This window comes from Urocitellus parryii, chromosome 13 (genome assembly GCF_045843805.1).
Source record: "Urocitellus parryii isolate mUroPar1 chromosome 13, mUroPar1.hap1, whole genome shotgun sequence".
Classification (NCBI taxonomy): Eukaryota; Metazoa; Chordata; class Mammalia; order Rodentia; family Sciuridae; genus Urocitellus; species Urocitellus parryii.
The window spans coordinates 63,689,813-63,712,753 of NC_135543.1; the positions used below are offsets into that span (position 1 = coordinate 63,689,813).

Consider the following 22,941-nt stretch of genomic DNA (forward strand, 5'->3'; position numbering starts at 1 on the left):
GCAATAAAGGTGATTTATTGCCTTTAGTAACTGGAATGGCCTGCCAGAGGGCTTCCAAAATTTTTTGATAATTTTAAATTATGTTGTGATTGTTTTAAAGTAAGGTGCCTTCTTATCTCTTGCTTTAATATGCAACTCTCTTGAAAATGAGGAGATCAAATAGTAACTGCCCTTAAAAATGAACTCTTGGGGTCTCTCAGTCTTTTTTTTTTTTTTTTTTTAATTTTTTTTATTGGTCGTTCATAACACTACATGGTTCTTAATACATCATATTACACGGTTTGATTCAAGTGGATTATGAACTCCCGCTTTTACCCCATATACAGATTGCTGTATCACACCAGTTTCCCTTCCATTAATTGACATATTGCCTTTCTAGTGTCTGATGTATTCTGCTGTCTGTCCTATTCTCTACTGTCCCCCCTCCCCTCCCCGTCTCTCAGTCTTAATATGTGTTTTTCTTTCTTTTTTCTTACCAAGTGCTGTCAACTTTCAGATCGAGTGGGTTCAGTCGGGGCACCCGACTGGCAAGTGACAGTGGGGGGACCCACACGGTTTTCTGACCGGGAAGCCCAGACACCAAGATCAGGAGGGGCCCTGGAACAACAGGCCCCAGAAGAGGCACAGAGGAGGCAGCAACTGGTGCCACCGGGATCCCCACACTCAGCCTCCAGCTTGAAAGAGAAAGAAGAGAACAGGAGGTTCCAGCAGAATTAAACACAGAGGAGGCCCCGGAGACAGCAAGGCCCTGCTGGTGAGCGCAGGACCATGGGCCCAGCCAGCCCTGGCCCCAAACGTCTCAGCCAGGACGGGGTGAACACTCCCGACCCGTGTCCTGGCCACACTCGGGATGGGGCTGTCAGCAGAGCTCTCTGAGCTCACGACTCTCTGTGCCAAACCCCAGAGGTGACAGTGAATGGGAAACAGTGCAGTCCACGGAGGGTCCTGGGAGACACTCTGTGGCACACGGCACAGCCCTGCGACAATGGCAGCTTGCCACGTCATCACTCCTGTGACTCTCCAGCTGGTGGTGCAAGTGTGACAGATGTGGCTATGCTTTGACAGCACCAACTCCACTTTGGGCTTTCTCTTGTCACACAGGTGTGACTGAGCCAAGCGGCTGACAGCTGTCACCAACATGAAAGGAGCTGATATCCTGGGCTTTTCCCTCCCGACCCCGAGGCCTGGCCGCTGAGGTCATGTGCCTGCTAGGAGTGGGCACTAGCACCCTCAGATGGCCTTGGAGACACGACACTTGCTGCAACTGCACCCCGAAGTCCATGCTCTGCCCCAGAGAACAGGTCCCCCTGGGCTGCGGCCTTCACAGCAACACCCATTGATTGTGGCTTGACAGCACAGTCTCCAGACCTTTCTTTTGTGGACACAATCTGTTATTTTCTTTTGACTTGTTCCCTTTGCTTTGAGATGAGAACCCCTGGGCTCAGGGCACCCTCCTGTCTCAGCCTCCCGAGCGCTGGCCTCAACACTCAGGAGGGTGCGCCAACACGCTCGGCTTTCTTCTGCCTATTTTCGTCTACGTTTTCACACATTCCTGTGCTTACTTGTACTCATTCTGTTCTTGTATGTCTTGGTACAAACCAGGTCATGTGGAATCTACCCATGCCTCATTCGGCTTGTCACTTGATTGAGAGATAGAAGGACCAAGGAGTGGGGCCACCCTGGCTGGTCCACTGTGACATGTAGCTTTTTGGATTTTCTCATCTTGATTTCTTAACATAACTGCACACTGACTGCACAGAGCTGCCTCCCACAGAAGGAACCGCAGGACGGCTGACGCTGGGCCAGGCAGTGTGGCCCTGGGGCCACTGAGTCCTTGACGTCACAGGCCTGGGGACGAAGGCAGTGGAGCCACCACAGAAGGAGGTTCCAAGGCTGAGAGCCTCACCCGAGAGAAAGCTTCCAGAACCTCAGCCGCTCTGATGGTTGTCCTGGGATCTGTTTTGGTCTCCTGGCTGCTACTGTTCCTCTGGTGAAGAGCAAGAGGCTTATTTTTAAACTGTTTCTGTTAACTGATTCCTCCTCTCCCTTGGCCACAGATCTTCATTTTTAGAAAACTTTCCCCTAGTGTTGAAATAAGAAATAGTATCTCTGAAAAGCCTCCTTGGGCGCCCCAGGCCTGCAGGGCACCTGTGGCCAGGACATGGGGGCCGGGATGAGCAGTGCTCAGCCTCCTTCCCGGGCACCACCACCCTGTGTTGTGGGGAGAAGGCGGGCAGTGGACAGAGTGGACCACGTTCCAACAGGTGCAGCAGGGAGGGGCCGATAAAGTGCTCCTTTGCAGAGCCCCCTGAACCTTTGCTGTCTAAATGTCCGTCCTGTGAATACACCATCTGAGGCCCACGGATCATGTGGCTCTCAAACCTCTCCCCCTCGGCACCACGTGCATAGAAAAGCTGGCAAACCAGGTGCTTTCAAGATAAGATGTAAACGCCGTCTCCCATGCTCCTGTTTATACCCGCCCCACCCTCAACTCCAGAAAACGATTCCCAGCATCTCCCTGGAGGATTTCCCCCTCACCAAGCCTCGCACGTACCAGCGATAAATCTTTGATAAAGCACTCGATCTCTCTCAGACGATGCCTCTCACTGGAGACGAGCTTTTCAAAAAGATGCAGCACTGCTCTTTCAAGGCTGGGAAGGTGCTGGAGCCACAGGATGGTGACAGCCGCCACGGGGAGAGAGATCTTCTTCCTTTCAGCGAGAAACAAGAGGAATGTTAGGTGGACATGGATCCTGAAAAAAGAATGAGCGACACTCACCGCGCGATGCCCACCAGCGCAGGAGGCCTCTCGGTGGCCAGAGCCAGAAGGGACACTCATGGCACCCAGGAACAGTCACTTTGTACTCGTTTGAAAATAACACAACTGGGGCTGGGCATGTGGCTCAAGTGGTAGCGCGCTCGCCTGGCGTGCACGGGGCTCTGGGTTCGATCCTCAGCACCATGTAAAAATAAAATAAAGATGTTGTGTCCACCAAAAACTAAAAAATAATTATTAAAAAATTCTCTCTGTTTAAAAAAAAAAATAACACAACTACACTTGTACCTAACCCACCGTAAGGATCAGAGAAATGACAGAAAATCAAGAAAGATCAGCAAACTGACAGTGAAGAAAGAAAAAGAGAGGATAAAAAATGAGTGGGAGACAGGTCTCGTGTGTCCAGGTGAACGCAGGCCCTAACTTCAGAAAATAACAGATGACCTTGGGAAAGCTGCTTAACCTTTACACCTCAGTCTCCTCATCTGTGAACTAGGTCGGAGGGTCCACACAGTAACACATGCGCAGTGCTGAGCACAGCGCTACCCTGTCAATGCTGAAGAACTCTGTTTACAAATCTGTTGCTGAACAGTTAAAAAATGCTTTTTATTAACAATTCACATCAGGTGGTTATGAGGAGCTGATACAGAGCAGACCTTAAACATGGCAGCTTCATAAAAACCATTTCTTGCAGCTGTTTCTGCTGGAGGGTCCTCTGGTGTCAGTAATTGGGGGCTCTAGCTCCCCTCCTGGGAAGGACTGAGGGGTGTCTGATTCTGCACCCCAGCCCCCAGGGCTCCCTGCCCTTACCCTCCTGTCCCACACAGAAGGGCGCTTTCAAGGTCTGCACAGGGGCTGACTGTTATTAATATGTCCTGGCCACAGGTGCCCTGTAGGCCCGGAGCGTCCAAGGAGGCCAGGGACTCCACAGCAGGCTTTTTAGAGAGACTATTTCTTATGTCAACATGAGGGCAAAGGCCCCATTACCCCTTCAATGACCCCTTCAGCCCCTGTCCCCTCACCATGACTCCTGGGCCACTTCTCTGCCGAGCTGGTGGGAAGCCCAGGGACCACTGTCTTCCCGCTTTGTCCTTGCACCCACCTTGTCCTGGAATGACCCAGGGGACAAGGGAAGCCAGGGGGATCGTGGAGGACCAGCTGGAGGGTGGGAGGGCCTGGGCACGGCCTGCCTCTGAGCTCCTCTGATCTCATGTCCTCACCCTGAGCTTCGACTCAGCAGGGACCCCAAGCAGGACCCCTTTCTCCATCCCATCGCCTCCCACACCTGGCAAAGAGCTGCTGCAGGCCCACAGCCCTCCATGACAGCTGTGCCTGACTCAGGTGGAAAGGGAGAGAGGACCAGTGCTGTGAAAGATCTGCGAGGGGCTCTGCGGGAGGCGGAGGCACCAAACAGGCCGGAAGCGTCCCAGCTCCGGGGTGAGCTCTGCCTGGTGACAGGCTTTGGGGAGGTGCTGGCTGCATGGAAGGTGGTGAGAATGGATGAGGAGCTAAGGGAGGAGCGCTGAGCGGGAGAGGAGGGCCTGGGCACAGGCCATGCCCAGGAACACGGGCATTCAGGCGTCGGTGGAGGAGGAGGAAATGCAGACAGCAAGCAAGCGGGAAGGCCGCACCAGGCAGGCCCTGGACAGATGCAGAAGAGGGTGAGGGGAGGAAGGGGGCGGTGGCGAGGGCAGGACTGGAGCTGGGCCTCCAGAGGGACAGCTGCAACAGGAGGACACCAGGCAGAGTCTGTGTGGCCTGAAAGTGGAGTTTGAGGACCACGCGGCCGACTGGTGATGGGCAGGCATCTACTGCAGCAGTATCACAGAGACCAAGTTAGAAGCCACTGGGAAGTGTGTCCCAGGAACCACGGGGTGGAGTGAGACCCACGGACACTGTGACACATACTCCTTTTTTGTTTTATAATAAATGAGCTGGGTCTACATCCCCTGAAGGATGTCCAAGGTAGGGTGGTTGAGAAAAGGTTCCAGAGTGGTACGTATAGTGTGACAGTAGTTGTGTTGTTGTTCTGTACTTAAAAGCTACTTTAAGAAGAATGAGGACTCCTTTAAATAGACTACTGTGTGTTAATAGGAATATCAGGTATAGTTAGCAGAAGTTGGGGGAGAGACAAAGGGAGATCATTTTCTGTATGGTGCTGTCTAACCTGATAAAATGAACATACATCCTGTGGAATATTTTGTTTTCTTGTACTAGAGGTTGAACCCAGGTGCTTTGTCACTAAGCCACATCCCCAGACCTTTATTTTTTGAAACAGGGTCTCACTAAATTGCCCAGCTGGCCTCGAATTTGCCATTTTCCTACTTCAGGATCCCAATTCACTGGGATGGTAGGCATGCACCACCACGCTCCGCTGGGCAAATTTTAGAGTCAATGAAGTAAAAAAGAAAAAACAAAAAACACACTGTGTTAACAGTTCTGGAGCGCTCCCTCTGGCCACCAGGCACTGTACTCAGCATATGATAGGCACTGACCTATTTAGATTTAGATGTGAACAAGCGTTCCAATTTGCAAGGAACAAGTTCATAATTACAAAAGGGAACCCCTCTGATGCCCAAAGTGTTGTGTCAAGATTAGAAGTCACATGGTCACCCTGCTTACCACTCATGGCCACTCCGCGAGGTTAGCTGGTGGTGGTCAGTTACTCCTTCTACCATGAAGGAGTAACTGACCATGTTCATGCTCCCAGAACATGTACTCCACCAACTGTGCAGAATCTTTCATCCCCACGTAAACTAGTTCTCCATCTCTCTGGACACCAGCTGGGTGCCCAGTGATTCAATTCAATTCTGACCCTAAGTGCCCTAGGTTAAAGCAGACACCATAGGATAAGGGCTCAGCCCCATAAACTGTTCCCTCTGCAGATACCAATTACAAGGTGGTGGTGGGTTCCCTGTTTTCTGACTATAACTCAGAGGTTGCCATGATCCCCTCTTCAGTTTGATAATTTGCTAGAATGGCTTACAGAACTCAGGAAGGCATTTCTCTTACTCTTATTACCAATTTATTATAAAGGACACAACGCAGGAGCAGCCAAATGGAAGAGGGTCACAGGCAGGGTGTGGGAAGGGGCTTGGAAGGGCCTCTCAGGTGTACCACATCCCAGCATACCTTGGTGCTCACCACTCTGGGAGCCCTTCATGCCCCGAAGTTTCAGGGTTTTCATGGAGGTTTTGTTAGGTAGGCATAAATGACCCATCACTGGCTTGGTGACCAGGAACAATCCCAGAGGTTGGGGGTGGGCTGAAAGTTTCAACCCTCTGTTCACTGTGGTTCCTTTGGCCACCAGCCTCAGCTTGAAGCTTCCCAGGGGTCACCAAGAGTCACTCCAGAGCATAACTCAGGTGGGGCTTATGAAACAAAATCTGCTCTTCTCACCCTGACCACTGAGGAGATTCCAAGATCTTAGAAATGGGACAACGGCCACATGCGTATTTCGTACTACATCACAACACCTCCGTTGTGCGTTTCTTCTTCTTTCCATTTGTTTCCTGGCACCTTCACCCAGGCATGGAGAAGAGCTTCTCTGTGCAGCCTCAGACTTGTCTGTGTTTCTGAGGTGACGGGTTTGGATTCACCTCAAGGACGTGTCGTGCCAAGCCACTTATGTTCTGAAGACTCATGAAGGAGCCTCAGAGCCTCCCAGAAAGGTCTATGCAACCTGCAGCCTGCGGGTGGCTGTGACGGCTCCTCTGGTTGTCTAACCTGCAGGGGGCGAGCGTGCTCGGGGAAGGGAAGATGGGCAGCCTGATTCTGGAAACAGGGCAGTCCTTGGAAGCCAAGGCCAGAGATCCCCAGCTGATCACAAAACAGATATTCCACTGGCGAGTTCTGGTAAGGCCAATGGGTCAAAGAATCGCGTGGTTTCAAAATGACTAGGTGGCCCACGAGGGGACATGTCCAGGGGCCAGGGTGGGGTGGCAATGGCCCCCACTGGCTGACTCAGCCTCCCTGTGTCAACATGTGGCGGGGATGCTCTGTACAGGGGAATGTGGCCAGGGACAGGCTCCAGCCCTACACCACACTGGGAGAGCTCACTGAGCCGAAACCGTAGGAACTGGACAGCTGAAGGCCACCCAGCAAGCATTTCTGGACAGTCTGTGCCTGCGGATTAGCAGACATGATGTTTTTCCAAACCAAATACATTTTATTAGCTGTGGAGGGAGGGTGGGCTATCACAGGACAGCAGCGCAGGGCCGCTGCCCGGCTCTCCTCCTCGCTGGGCACTTCTGGAACAGCTTTCTGGGGTTCCACAGAGGATGCCAAGGGCTATTCCACTCTTGTCCTCCTTAACCCAACTTTGCTGAGAAAGAGGACTGCGTGTTGAGGCTGAAAAGGCTGCGGCCTTCTGCAAGAGGCAGCCTGTGAGTCAGGAGCGGGGCTGCCAGGGACAGGCAGGGCTTGTGCGTCAAGACAGATGTCCTGCAGAACTGCTGCGAGTGTGAGGAATCAAGTGGGCGGGGAGTACCGTTAGAGCTCCAGGGGTGGACTCCGGTTAAGTGTGCACAGGGCGACACCTGGGGCACTGTATAAACTGTCACTTAATCTCTCACCTCAACATAGAGATGTCAGACTCCTGGGGAAATTCAGACTGGGTGTATTTTGACAGAGGGCTTAAAGTAGGGAGAAAAAAGGGCGTGTTTTATTCTTTAACCATGAAAATTAGTTTTTATTTTATTTATTTATTTTTTTACCATACTGGAAATTGAATGCAGGGATGCTCTCTCTACCAGTGAACCATATCTCCAGCCCTTTTATTTTGACCAGGGTCTCACTAAGTTTCCCAGGCTGGGCTGGACCTCTCAGTTCTCCTGACTCAGCTTCCCAAGTAGCTGAGATTGCTAGAGTGTGCCACCACACCTGGTTAGTTTATTTTAAAACAACAAATGACAAAACCTATTTCCTTTCTAAATCTTACTTTAATGAAGTCCTGGATAACCTTTCATAGGAAATGAATTTAAAATGTACATTCTTTTTTTTTGGTACTGAGGATTGAACCCAGGGGTGCTTAACCTCTGAGCCACATCCCCAGCCCTTTTATATTTTATCTAGAGACAGGATTTTGCTGAGTTGCTAAGGGCCTCGCTAAGTTGCTGAGGCTGGCTTTGAACTTGTGATCCTTCTGCAACAGCCTCCTGAGCTGCTGGGATTAAAACGTGTATTCTAATTTTTAAGAGTTACATGTGAAAATTTAAACCCTCTCCTGAGAATGACTTCCTCTGAACTAACTGTAAGAACAACACAGTTTTGAACTTGTTCATTTTCTAAATGCAAAGGTACAATAAAAACCCATCTGAAGATGGAGAAGACCTACTTATAACATTAAACAGTTCAAAACGAAAATGCCACAAAACCTAGAGAGTAAGAGATGTCTAAAACTCAGGCATGAAAAATACATCAGCCATCGCTCGAAGATGGCAGAAGTAAAACTCAGCAACAAGAAGACAGACACATGCTCTTGGTTAGGGGACCGAAAGCCTCAACCTCACAGGGATGCCAGGTCTCCCCCAATTCATCTGTGCTCCTAACAGGACTCGTTCCTAAATAACATTAGGGGTCTTTCCTGAGGCCAAACTGCTCCCCAAGTTTACTAACATAAAATAAGCAATAATATGTCCACACATACACATAGATAAACTGAAAATCCACTAAACTAAAACTAGAGGAGAGCCAAGAAGGAACTAGCCTTAATTCACAGTAAACACACTAGACTCTACCACTTAAACAAAACGGGGCATGAATACCCAGCAGACAAAGAGCCACAAAGGAAGACAAGATAAGCCCCTGCATTCAGACCTAGCACATGACCACAGGCCATCCTGAGCCGGGGGCAGAGGGTGTTTGTGTCCTGGAGCACATTCAGGAGGGTGGCCATTAGTCCTGGAGAGCAGGGAGCTGGCCCTACGTAGCAACACAAATCACAATGCCAGATCACAGGTTGAAAGAGCCGTCAACCAGATCCCCTGAAGCCCTAAACTCTAAGACAAGTTCTGAGATACTTAGGGGACTTTAATTCCTAACTATATGTGAAATGATAAGAACTAGTGTCAATTTTGAGATGTAATGACTATGTTTTTAGATATGCACTGAATGGAAGGGTCTATGGAGATAAAAGTTCTCCAATTTCTCTTTAAAAGTATTTAAATAACAAAAAAATTTAAAAAATAAACAAAATATTTTAAAAACTATACTTTTAACAAAATCTAATGCTCGTCATAAGTAATAAATATCATTTTAAAGCTACATCAATAATCCTTTAAAGCTACATCAATAATCCTGTATACGCGTATTGAATTACATACTGTAACCGAAATAAGTACAGTGAAGAAAATTTCTTTGAATAATAAGGAATTACAGCTCTGCACCTTGAATTCTTAAAAAATGAACAATTTGAATTTCATTTTCTGAGACTGCATAGAATCTGGAAATTACTACACCAAGATGGAATTGAGAAGAGAGGAACACTGTTGGAAATCACTGCAGAGAAAGCAACTTCCCACATGCTGTGATTCTCAAGGTGGAGTCCACAGAACCCCGGTGGGGAAGAGGAGGAACTGAGACCCATTCAGGGCTCTGTTAGGTCCGAACCATTTTCTTAAAAATGTTCCATGGCATTAACTTTTTCCTCTCATGCTCAGAAGAGTGCCCGAGTGTCATGTGGAGGCTGCGTGACACCTGATGGCACTAGGTCTCTAACACTCAGTGGGCCAACGTCATATATTTTCAGAGGTTAACATGGTTACTCTCTTTTCTTCTCCTTGCTTTTGCTATCTTTGGTTATACCTGATATATTAGCCAAAAAAAAAATCACTATTTTAAAAACCTGATATTTTCCTTTGTGTGTACATGGAAAGATAACAAAAAACAAGTATATTTAGTTGGTTTTTTCAGCAGTAACTTTTTTTATTTTTATTTTTTTTTTTTTGCTACTGGGGATCCAACTCAAGGGCACTTAACACTGAGCCATTTGTATTTTTTGAGACAGGGTCTCGCTAACTTGCTTGGGGCCTTGCTAAATTGCAGAGGCTGGTCTCGAACTCGCATTCCTCCTGCCTCAGCTTAGATGTGTGCACCACTGTGCCCAGCTGTAGCTCTAGACTTAATACATAGTTCAGATTATTTTGGAATTCACCAATATTTTACTTAAAAACTAAACTTATTTATATTGTATCTTCTTAAGCTTAAGAATGGATTTCTGGCTTTAGAAAGGAGGGTTAAGCTTTGCTTTCTTGTTCCCAGCTCTTTCACCAGAAAGAGGTAATACAACACATGGGAGGGTCCTGTGATTCCCAGGGTGGAGGCCTCTACTCCAGAAAGTGGCTAGACCATAGATAAAGCCAACACGGGAGGAAGTGGTTTCTCCTGTGGCTTCAGAGTCTGTAATTCACCTTCCTGGATCTTATGCAACAGAAGCCTTCATGGATTTCAACCAAGTCTAAATAAAAGGGAACCAAATGGGCTCGGGGTGTGGCTCAGTGGCAGAGCGCTTGCCTAGCATGTATGAGGCACTGGGTTTGATCCTTAGCACCACATAAAAATAAATAAAATAAAGGCGTTCTGCCCATCTACAACTACAAGAAATTTAAAAAGAAAAAAAAAAAAAGGTGAAACCAAATGATCTCAAAGTATGTGCTAGATGTGAGCCAAGAACATCCCGCAGACAGAACTGTGGCCTGCCTGATGCACAGCCTCACACCTGGCTGGCCCTACCTAGTGGCTCACAGAGGCTGGTCTGCTCTGATAGGACAGAAGCAGCAGTGGTGACTGGTGACACTGGGAGCGCCCCCTGCATTCCTCAGTGCCCCGCCTCCTGGGCAGAGCTGACCTTTTAGACTGTCAACCTTGAGAGCACTTGTCAAAGTCCTGACAAAAGGAAAGCATGCACAGGCTCTTCTGCTCGTGACCCAGGCATGGCTGACGGCAGAGGCACCCACACGGACTGCAGTGGCCTTTTCCCCCCTCATGGAAACATACTGAAGAACGACCAGCAGACGATGACCACTCACACTTGGGTCTTTGGCAGATACTTTCACAAAAACTAGCAAAGTGACTGGGTCACCTTAAGGAAAACAAATGACAAAATCTGTGGCTCATGATACATTGGAGCTTTTGAACAGAAATTAGGATTTTGGAAAATCTTGAAGACCAACATGAGCTTGGCAGCTTTCCAACATGTAAAGGCATTTCTGATGACACTGGTGGTGACAGTAATGATTTTAAGTCTTCATGCTGCACGATGAATTATTTCTATGTTTGGAGGATCTGCATAACCAGTCAATGAACCAAGACTTTCCAAATGGACCCTGTGCAACACACCAGTGGGTTTTCATTTAACGGCACACGAAAGGCTCACTGTATAACTGCAGATTCCACAGGGCCACCAATCTCTTAAAAAATGACCATTTTTCAAATTTTGGGGAAGCATCAAAGCAAAATATTCACAAAACCACCGGAGATGGCTACTACAATGTTTCCGCCTTTCCCACCACAAACCTGTGTGAGGCTGAATTTTCTTTAAATACTTCACCCAGGACAACGTGTCCCACCAGATGTAGACGTGAGAAACTAGTTGTTACAAAAATGTGAAGACTGCCATTTCTGCCAAACAACTTTTGATTTAGAAAATATCATGATTTTTTCATAAAAATATGGTATTTATGTTAACACATGGTCAATTTATTATTTTTTTAAATTAAGTTTTTGTGTTCTTTTTGTGGAACCTGGGATCAAATGCAGGGCATTGTACTCGCATGCTAGGCAAGTGCTCTACCACCTACTACAGACTAGAAAATATTTTTAAAATGTTAATTTCAAATATGATATAGATAGATAGATTGACTGATAGATTGATCCATAGATAGAACCCATATTTTAAAAGGCTCTGTGGGATCATCAATAATTTTTAGGAGTGTAAAAAGAGTTCTGAGATCAAAATGCTTGCACAATGCTGTTGTCTAGCATCCCCATGCCTGGGAGCATTCTAAGTAAAGGAAAAATGGAATGGACAGAAGGCTAAATGGACATTACTTACAGCAAAAAGGCCTCGTTGATGGCGTCAAAGAGCTCGGGCCAGAGGACCTCCTGAGGCCCTTGGCCATGGTAGGTGAGCAGGGCCTCCACCAGGGGTTGACAATCAGGCAGAGTAACAAGAGGGACACAGATGCGTGACAGGGACATCAAACGCTCAGGATCCATCCTGTGGAAGAAGTAGAATAGGAAATACCCAAATCTGAGAGCCACAAATATGAAAAAGGTCTAAAATCCTGATGTGAAGAGATGGATGGCAGGCCCCTGTACTGGCCTAACAGGGAAGACCTCATAATCAGGACTCCAGGAAGGAGCCCTTGGGCTGCCATTCTGTTGCAGTGTCACCAAGACTTTACCTGGGACCACATTTACAGTCCCCTCCAGCTCACCAGGCTCCAAGGGGACCCCGAGTTCCTGTTCCAAGTGTCCTTCCCAACGCTGGCTCCATGGACTGGCCCTGAACCCTCCCTCCATCCTGGTCCTGGCCAGATGACCACCTGTGCCTGGCTACGCAGCTGTCTCCCGTCTCCCTGCTTCTGCCCTTCCTCCCACTGCTTATCATTAGAAGGTTCCAGCAGCTCTCCAAAACTTCAGACCACATGACCGTCTGCTCCAGGCCTTGCAGCGGCCTGTCCCCACTCACATGGTGAACAAGTGAAGTCTCTCGCGGGCCACACTGCTTCCTGAGACGGGCCCCTTCTGTTCCATGGGCTCCACCTCCTTCCACTCTTCCCCAGGTCTAAAGCTGCTCTGAAGGCTGAGCCAGGCCCGCTGCTCAGCCTGCCTGTGAGCACAGCCAGCGCCCTCGCTGCTGGGAGGTCTAGATTCAGCACGGCCTTGGCAGTCTTCCCTGGCACTCCCTCTGCGCACTGGCCACCATGTGTGGCAATCTGAATTGAAATTAAATAAAACAAAACATCCAGTGCCTCCAAGGTACTGGGCACCTTTCAAGTGCTCGCTGGGTACGTGAGGCCAGTGGATCCAGGATTGGACAGCACTGCTGCAGGTCCCTCTCACCCACACAGGGGTGCTCCGCTAAGCTACATCCCAGCCCATTTTTTTTTTTTTTTTTGAGACAGGGTCTTGCTAAGTTGCCCAGGCTGTCTTTGAACTTGGTTATCCTCCTGCCTCAGGTTCCCAAGTCACTGGGATTACAGGTATGCGTCACTGTACCCTGTAACCCTCGTTCCCTTTTATAACTAAGTTTTTACTCTTATCAAATTTAGAGATGCAACTCAATCATCTGTTAAACAGTTCTTGGAGATTGTGGAAAACAGGGGCATCTCGCTCCCTTATCTCTGGGTAACCACTTCCAACCTCACTCCTCACGTGTTCCATGCAAAGGCCCACCTCAATGGGACAGCCACCAGATGACACAGAGAAAAGAACCCAGGATGCTGCCACTGGGGACACAGGCAGACACACAAGGCCAATTTGAAGCATAATCGGCCCGGCCTGCCACCTCTCCTGATCAGTCATCAACTGTTAGTACAGGGCCGATTCCACCTTGCTGTGTATCTGTACTGAAATGAATACACAGACTGATGGTTCTGTGTAGACCAGACTGTGACATGGCAGTTAAATGGGTGAACCAGACCTATATGACTCAAATACAAAAATCTCAAAAAATAATAATGATTGAAGAAAGCAAGCTGCAGAAAGATAAGCACAAGGTGATGTTACTCTTGTAAAGCCTTGAGATACCCCAAACAACACATCTAAGACGTCACAGTGACCCAACACGGCCGGAGGAGTCTCCACCCACTTCTGAGGCATGCCTACTCCTGGGGATGGGAAGAAAAAACAAGATGGGGCAAAGACACTTTTGACTTTAATTGAAACATTTTATTCTCTTAAAAATATCAATTATACTTATTAATAAAATGTTCGCATTGTAAGATTTGGACAATGGGTACAACACAGATTTTCTGTATGTCAAAGTATCTCACAATTAAATGTTTAAAAACTAAAATACAAGGTTACCAGGTAAAATATGAAAATGAAAAGAGACAATGTGTAATAAAGGAGCTAATTCCTACCTCAGGTTCTTATCCCCAAAACAGCAAAGCAGTGTATGAAAACCTAATCATCTTTAATCAGCCTTAGATTGCTTAATATTTCCCCCTGTCTCTAGAGTACTTTTTCCCTTTATTTATATCTTTCTGAGTTCTTCCCACTATTTATTTGGTTATATTGGTCTCTAAAGAGTTAGAGTTATTTGTGCTTTTCATTTTATCAGTCAAATCAATGGAACAATTTCTCAGGTGTGTTCAAATGAAGAATCTGAGTACTTGCGGGTAAACATACTAAAGGCAAAAAATCAAAACATCTTACTAGTTAACAGGATATTGTTCTGATCCACCCAGTAAAAGGAAACTGAGAGCATCATTGCTAAATCAATTGCGCCACAGGGCTGGGGATGTGGCTCAAGCGGTAGCGCGCTCGTCTGGCATGCGTGTGGCCCGGGTTCGATCCTCAGCACCACATACCAACAAAGATGTTGTGTCCGCCGAGAACTAAAAAATAAAACATTAAAAATTCTAAAAAAAAAAAAAATTGCGCCACATAAATTCAACCAAATATGAGTCCAACAAATCACGAGGAACTGCCCCCTGTGTGGTCTTGCACTCTGCGGTAGCTTGTTCCCACAAAGCTCCATGTTTGGGACATGTGCACCAAGAGGTGGCACAAAACAGAAGTGGGACTGTCTTGGTTATTTCAAGCATGCCAGGAACCAGGAGGCTGGGTGTTCTTACACACAGCCCATGAACTGTGGCCTGTGAACTTGTTCACCTGATTTGGGTGAAGAGCAGAATCAGACCCAAGTCCAGATGCACTTCTGAGAGGCTATCAGGATGACAGGATTAACTGCCAAACTCTTCAAGGGGTTCCTCAACTGAACAACTGGTTCCTGTTGTGGGGATCAAACTGCAGAGAGAGAAACGTGGGTTTCTGGCGTTCTATAGATACCAGCCACCAACCAGTTATTGGTTTTTTGGAACTAGCAAGCACCTGTTCCAGGTCCAAACTCCCCTAACCATCACTAGGAGAGTGGGCTAGGCACTGCTGGCTGATACATTCCTGATGGCTGAAAAGTGTCCATTGGTGCCAGACTGTGCCTCATAATGATCTCTTTGTTGAAGACGCCTGCTTTTCAGAAGCACATGGACAAATTCCTTGGCATGAAACTAGGTCCAGGGAAGGAGGTCTGTGCTGGCACCTCTGCCAGCCAACAGCAGCACGGGGGAAATGGTGATTAGGTTATTCCCAATGACTACAAATCTGTGATGTAATCAGAATTCCTAACTGGATTTACTAAGACCAGGCTGAGTCTGTGCTAGCAGAACATCTCCCAACATGAATTTACCCTATGAATCAGCCTCCTTTTATCAGAGAAGACATTCAGCATTTGTTTTTTTGGGATTGGCTAACTTCACGTATTCTCCAACTCCATCCATTTACCTGCAAATGCCATGATTTTATTCTCTTTTATTGCTGAGTAATATTCTATTGGGTATACATACCACATTTTCTTTATCCATTCATCTACTGAAGGACACTTAGTTGGTTCCACAGTTTTGCTACTGTGAATTGTGCTGCAATTGATGTGACTGTGACACTGTAGTATGCTGTTTTTAAGTCCTTTGGGTATAGACTGAGGAGAGGGATAGCTAGGTCAAAAGGTGGTTGCATTCCCAGTTTTCCAAGGAATCTCCATACTGCTTTCCAGATTGGCTGCACCAACTTGCAGTACAACCAGCAATTTATAAGCGTGCTTTTTTCCCCACATCCTTGCCAACACTTATTGTTGTTTGTATTCTTAATAGCTGATAGCTGCCATTCTGACTGGAGTGAGATGAAATCTTAGAGTAGTTTTGATTGGCATTTCTCTAATTGCTAAAGATGTTGAACATTTTTTCATATATTTGTTGGTTGATGGTATATCACCTTCTGAGATGTGTCTGTTCATTTCCATGGCCCATTTATTGATTGGGTTATTTGTTTTTGGGGGCTTAGCTTTTTGAGTTCTTTATATACCCTAGAGATTAGTGTTCTATCTTATGTGCAAGTGGTAAAGATTTGCTCCCAAGATATAGGCTCTCTATTCACCTTACTGATTGTTTCTTTTGCTGAGAAGAAACTTTTAGTTTGAATCCATCCCATTTATTAATTCTTGATTTTAATTCTTCCACTATAAGAGTCTTATTAAGGAAATTGGGGCCTAATTCAATATGATAGAGATTTGGGCCTACTTTTTCTTCTATTAGACCCAAGGTCTCTAGTTTAATTCATAGGTTCTTGATCTACTTTGAGTTGAGATTTATGCCTGGTGAGAGATAGGGGTTTAATTTCATTTTGTTGCATATGGATTCCCAGTTTTCCCAGCACCATTTGTTGAAGAGGCTATCTTTTCTCAAAGTTATGCTTTAGGTGCCTTTGTCTAATTAATAAAACTGTAATTATGTGGGTTAGTCTCTGTGTCCTCTATTCTGTACCATTGGTCTACTTGTCTATTTTGGTGCCAATACCATGCTGTTTTTGTTACTATTGCTCTGTAGTATGGTTTAAGGTCTGGTATAGCGATACCACCTGCTTCACTCTTCCTGCTGATTGCTTTAGCTATTCTGGGTCTCTTATTTTTGCAGATGAATTTCATGACTGCTTTTTCTATTTCTTTGAGGTATGTCATTGGGATTTTGATTAGAATTGCATTAAAAATGTATAGTGCTTTTGGGAGTATGGTCATTTTGACAATATTAATTCTGCCTATCCAAGAATAAAGGAGATCTTCCCATCTTCTAAAATCTTCTTTAATTTCTTTCTTTCGGGTTCTGTAGTTTTTGTTGTAGAGGTATTTCACCTCTCTTGTTAGGTTGATTCCCAAGTATTTAAAAAAATTTTTTTGAGGCTACTGTAAATGGGATAGTTTTCCTCATTTCTTTTTCAGAGGATTTGTCACTGATGTACAGAAATGCCTTTGATTTATGAGTGTTGATTTTGCATCCTGCTGTTTTGCTGAATTCATTTATGAGTTCTAGAAGTTTTCTGGTGAAATTTTTGGGTCTTCTAGGTACTGAATCATATTGTTGGCAAATAGTGCTAATTTGCGTTCTTCTTTTCCTATCTGTACCCCTTTAATTTCTTTCATCTGTCTAATTGCTCTGGCCAGTGTTTCAAGACTACATTAAATATAAGTGGTGAAAGAGGGTATCCCTTCTTGCTCTAGTTTTTAGAGGGAATGCTTTCAATTTTTCTCCATTTAGAATGATATTGGCCTGGGGCTTAGCATAGATAGCTTTTACAATGTTGAGATATGTTGCTGTTATCCCTAGTTTTTCAGTGTTTTGAACATAAAGGGATGCTGTATTTTGTCAAATGCTTTTTACTGCATTTATTGAGATGATCATGATTCTTATCTTTAAGTCTATTGATGTGATGAATTGCATTTATTGATTTCCATATGTTGAACCAAACTTGCAATCCTGGGATGAACTCCACTTGATCATGGTGCACTATCTTTTTGATATGTTTTTGTATTTGATTTGCCAGCATTTTATTGAGAATTTTTGCATCTATGTTCATTAGAGATACTGGTCTGAAGTTTTCTTTCTTTGATGTGTCTTTACCTGGTTTTGGAATCACGGTGATATTGGCCTCATAGAATGAGTTTAGAAGTGCTCCGTCTTTGACTATTTCCTGAAATAAATTGAAGAGTATTAGTATTAGTTCTTCTTTAAAGGTCTTCTAGAACTTGGCTGGGTATCCATCTGGTCCTGGGCTTTACTTGGTTGGTAGGCTTCTGATGGCATCTTCCATTTCATCTCTTGAAATTGATCTGTTTAAATTGTGTATATCATCCTGATTCAATCTGGGCAAATCATATGACTCTGGAAATTTGTCAATGCCTTCAATATTTTCTATTTTACTGGAGTACAGGTCTTCAAAATAATTTCTAATTATCTTCTGTATTTCTGTAGTGTCTGTTACATATTTCCTTTTTCATCACATATGTTAGTAATTTGAGTTTTCTCTCTCCTTCTCTTCATTAGCATGGCTAAGCATTTGTCATTTTATTTATGTTTTCAAAGAACCAATTTTTTGTTTTGTCAATTTTTTCAATTGTTTCTTTTGTTTCAATTTCATTGATTTCAGCTCTGATTTTAATTATATCCTGTCTTCTACTGTTTTTGGTGTTGATTTGTTCTTCTTTTTCTAGGGCTTTGAGATGTAGTGTTAAGTTATTTATTTATTGACTTTTTCTTCTTTTAAGGAATGAACTTTCCTCTTAGTACTGCCTTCATAGTGTCCCAGAGATTTTGATACGTTGTATCAGTGTTCTCATTTACCTCTAAGAATTTTTTAATCTCCTCCTTGATGTCTTTTGCAACCCATTGTTCATTCAGTAGCATATTATTTAGTATCCAGGTGTTGGAGTAGCTTTTATTTCTTATTTTATCATTTATTTCTAATTTCATTCCATTATGATCTGATAGAATGCAGGGTAATGTCTCTACCTTTTTATATTTGCTAAGAGTTGCTTTGTGGCATAATATATGATCTGTTTTAGAGAAGGATATATATGCTGCTGAGAAGAAAGTGTATTTGTTCACTGAAGGATGAAATATTCTATATATATCAGGTAAGTCTAAGTTATTGATTGTGTTATTGAGTTCTATAGTTTCTTGTTCAGCTTTTGTTTGGGTGATCTATCCAGTGAAAGAGATGTGTTAAAGTCACCCAGCATTATTGTGGTCTATTTGACTCTTTAACTTGAGAGGAGTTTGTTTGATGGACATTTATATGCTCCATTGTTTGGGGCATATAAATTTATTCGTGTTACGTCATGTTGATGTAGAGTTCCCTTAAGCAGTATGAAATATCCTTCTTTATCCCTTTTGATTAACTTTGGCTGGAAGTCTGCTTTATTTGATATGAGGATGGAGAGCCCTGCTTATTTCTGCAGTTCATGTGAGTAGTATGACTTTTCCCAACCTTTCACCTTGAGTCTGTGCAAGTTTTTTCCTATGAGATGAGTCTCTTGGAGGCAGCATATTGTTCGGTCTTTTTATTTTTTTTAAATTCAATCTGCCAGTCTATGTCTTTTGATTGGTGAGTTTAGGCTGTTAACATTCATAGTAATTATGGAGACATGATTTGTATTCACAGCCATTTTTGTTAATTTTTATTATTTAACTTGACTTGGTTTCTCCTTTGATTAGTTTTTCATTTTGTGCAATATCTCCCTTTGCCGATTTTAATTGTCATTTTTCAATTCCTCTTCATGGAATATTTTGCAGAGGATGTTCTATAGTGCAGGTTTTTGAGTTGTAAATTTTTTTAACTTTTCTTTATCATGGAAAATTTTAATTTCATTATCAAGTCTAAAGCTTAATTTTGCTGGATATAAGATTCTTGGTTGGCAGCCTTTTTTTTTTTTTTTTCCCCCAGAGCTTGATATATGTTGTTCCAGGATCTTCTAGCTTTCAGGGTCTGGGTTGAAAAATCTGCACATAATCTAATTGGTTTCCCCCTATATGTAATGAGTCCTTTCTCTCATGGATTTTAATATTCTGTTCTTATTCTCTATTTTAGGCATTTTCATTATAATGTGCCTTGGCATGGATCTGTAACTTTGTACATTTGGCATCCTGTAAGCCTCCTGAATTTGGTTTTCCAATTCATTCTTCTTGTTTGGAAAATTTTCTGATATTATTTCATTGACTAGATTGCTCATTCCTTTGGTTTGGAACTCTATGCCTTCCTCTATCCTGGTAACTCTTAAATTTGGGCTTTTAATGTTATCCCATACTTCATGATTGTTCTGTTCATGGTTTCTTACCATTTTCACTGTGTGGTCTACATTCTTTTCAAGATTATATATTTTGTCTTCATTGTCTGAGGTCCTGTCTTCCAAGTGGTCTATTCTGTTGGCGATGTTTTCAATTGAACTTTTAATTGGGTTTATTGTTTCTTTCATTCAAAGGATTTCTGTCTTTTTTTTTTTTTTTACAATCTCTACCTTCTTATTGAAGTAATTTTTTGCTTACTGTATTTGTTTATGTAGCTCTTTGTCAAATTGATGTCTTGTTGACTGTATTTTCTCTCTTATATCATCCTTTAATTCACAGAACATTTGAATTATGTACATCCTGAACTCCTTCTCTGTCATTTCTTCTGCTGTGCTTACCATGGATTCTGATAATGTGGTATCCTGATTTGGTTGGGGAACTTTTTCCCCTTGTCTTTTCATAGTACTTGTGTGTCTTCCCTTCTAGCACTGTGGATCCTAGGTGTTATCATTTTTATCCTATAGAGTTATAGTGCCTCCAGGGATCCAATACTTCTCCTCTGCGGTGAAGGACAATGTTAACAGATCCCAATATAAACAATATACACCCTAAAAACAAATGTTTGCTATTAAGGCATTTACAGTGTGGTCACAATGTACAGAAATAGTGAATTAAATTATTATCTACAATATACTCAGTAGATTTGTAAAAGGTTTTACAGTTTCTGACAGTGGACCAGGATGAGGAGCACAATGATATGCCGAGAAGGTAGGAAATGAGAATATAGAGTTATTATATCTTAGGAAGTGTGAAAGAGAAACCTAAAGAGGAAGATTAGGAGGAGAAGGGAGAGGAAGTTATTTGGTATACAAGTTAAGTGGGAACACATAGAGTTCATAAAACAAAAACACATATATATTAAGAAAAGAAAAAGGGTTAAAATAGTAGAAATTGGTGGGGAGAAAAAAGAAAAGAAAAAAGAATATACAACATAGCTGTAATATACTATTCAGACATCCCAGTCCTCAAAATCCTAATTCATGCAAAGTAGTTGGTTTCACATATATTGGGGATATGAGGGTGGGAGAATAGAAAGGGAGAGGGAACAAAAAATCTTGAAGAAAGAAACCGGGACTATTTTGGTTGGAGATCAGTATCTTTCCTGCTTCCCTTCTCATCCAATAGATGGGGTCGTCTGTTGTTAGCTGGTATCTCTGCTCTCAGGATGGTGAAGATAACCAGGGTGTCACTATGCTGGGGTAGCAGCTGCTGGGGAGAGGGGAAGTTAGAAATGGGGTACCTGGCCATCCAGAGTGCCAACCTGAGGAATGCACCCACTGAAGAAGGTGATGAAGGTGACCCAAGAAGGAGGCGCCTGCTTTCAGCCAAGGGGTGTCAGGTTGGGTGGGGGAAGTGGGAGATGGCGTTGGACAATGAGTTCAGAGATGAGCTCTATGGCATGTAGCATGTGGCTGTTGGCTGATTTCAGAGCTTGTGTGAGGTTCTCGGGTGCATGCAGGCCACTGTGTGTAGGGAACTATCTCCACTGCCGCAGAGTCCCAAGATGGAGGTGACTGGGGAGCCCCACGTTGGTAGATGGGGGTCTACACATGAGTGGCAGGCTGGAGTACCTGCTTGTGGGAAGCTACCGGGTGTCCTGCATGGGAGCAGTGTCCGTAATTTCTGCTCAGGTGGGTGGCCGAAAGTACTGAAACTGATGGTCCTGCTGGGGTACCTGGTAGTCCTGTGTGGGTGAGGTACCCCATCAAAGGAACAAAAAATCTGACGCTGAGGCCTGGAGCCCTGTATGGGCATGGCGTATTCTCACTACTTGAGTCTCAGGTCATGGAGCGACACCGAATGCTGCCTCCCTCTGGCCTGCCATCTTGGATCTCCTCCATGTCTTTTTCTTTATCTCAAAGAATTTTAGAATTCAACAAGATACATTTTTTTTCTAGGTACTTTACTAAACGTGCTGAGGCCATACACAGTTTTCAGGGAAATGCAAGGTCTTCTTGGAGTTCTTTTTCGTGTATCAAAAGCCTGAACTTACAAAGCAACTCAATGCCCATTCTTTGAGAGTGCTTTGATGAGTTTTCAAAGTCTTATTTTTAAGAGCTAAAACCAGGAAGTTCTGTTTGCCATCCATGAAAGAACTTGTACCCCTAAAAGTCTGTGACGGACTCAGCCTCGAGTCCACAGTTCTCTAGTGAACTGTGAAGTCAGCCAAGCTCATTCTTGTGTCTCAAGGAGAAACTGACTTCATGACATCAGGTGGCAAAATGGCACTGTGATGACACTTAAAGACAGCTGCCAAGCATGGGGAGCCACCGCGATTGTCCTCATTCCTAGTCAGGACAGAGGTGAGGATACTCCATAACTCTCTCTCACATATCTGAAGCTATTGGTACATTTTTAATATTTACAAATCAAAAAGGCTACGTCAGAGTCCACCAGCGGGCAGGCTACTATGCTTAACTCTAGGGCATTCCTGTCCATTTGTGCAGTGAAGAGTTATCATGTTTTTCCTTTCACTAGCATAAAAGTACAAGCAGCCAAATATCCCCCAATTTAAACATTATCAACAATGCCGTGCTGTCTTTCTGCGCCCCCCTCCTCAAGGGGTGGGTGTATGTATATATGTATGTGTGTATACACATATATTTTTTTAATTTTATTTTTTTACTTTTTGGAACTTGAATATTTGAAGTCCATTTCAAAAGATCAAAAAAGCCTTGTAGAAAATATAGAAATTGATCTCATAACTTCAGATACACAGACCATCAAAGGAACAAAAAATCTGGGAGTCAATTTAATTTTTTTTTTGCATTATTTTTAGAGGCCTGATAAATGGTCTTGTCATTGCATTTTAAATAGAGTTTCACTTGCCACCAAGTAAAATCAACAATTTAATGACAGAATGTTTAAATTCTCTCTTGTTCTTTGCAACAAACTGTCTGGGAGGAGGACATTAGGGTCCCTGTGAGCACTGCCAGCGGCCCGTGTACTCCTGTGTTCTGTGGCAGCCAGGATGGAGGCTGCGACATGACACTGGGGGAGGCAGGTGCCCTGGATTCTGTGTGGCACTCGCTGGAGAGCTGCTCTGGCCACAAGGTAGCTGGAATGCCCAGGGCAACCGGCCTGAAGGAAGCTGCACCCTGCGACCTGTGTCCAGGCCCTGGCAAGCTGTAGGCCAAAGGAGGAGCTGCAAGGGCCGCACCCCGAATCCACAGAGGGCTGCCTGTGGTCTGCTGCGTCTGGTAGCCCCAATACTACCTCAGTTTATAGGAGCCTTTAAAGTACTTCTAGTACCTATACTGACCACAG

At 44.4% G+C, this 22,941-nt stretch overlaps 1 protein-coding gene across 1 annotated transcript in view; it reads right to left on the reverse strand.

Annotated features, from left to right (window-relative positions):
- Fancc (FA complementation group C) overlaps window positions 1–22,941 on the reverse strand; it is a 131,119-nt gene that overhangs the window by 24,232 nt on the left and 83,946 nt on the right. Inside the window, exons 7-8 of the mRNA XM_026402001.2 lie at window positions 11,829–11,993; window positions 2,555–2,711 (exon numbers count right to left, since the gene is read on the reverse strand). Coding sequence (XP_026257786.2) covers window positions 2,555–2,711; window positions 11,829–11,993 — 322 coding nt within the window. The remainder of the gene's footprint in view (window positions 1–2,554; window positions 2,712–11,828; window positions 11,994–22,941) is intronic.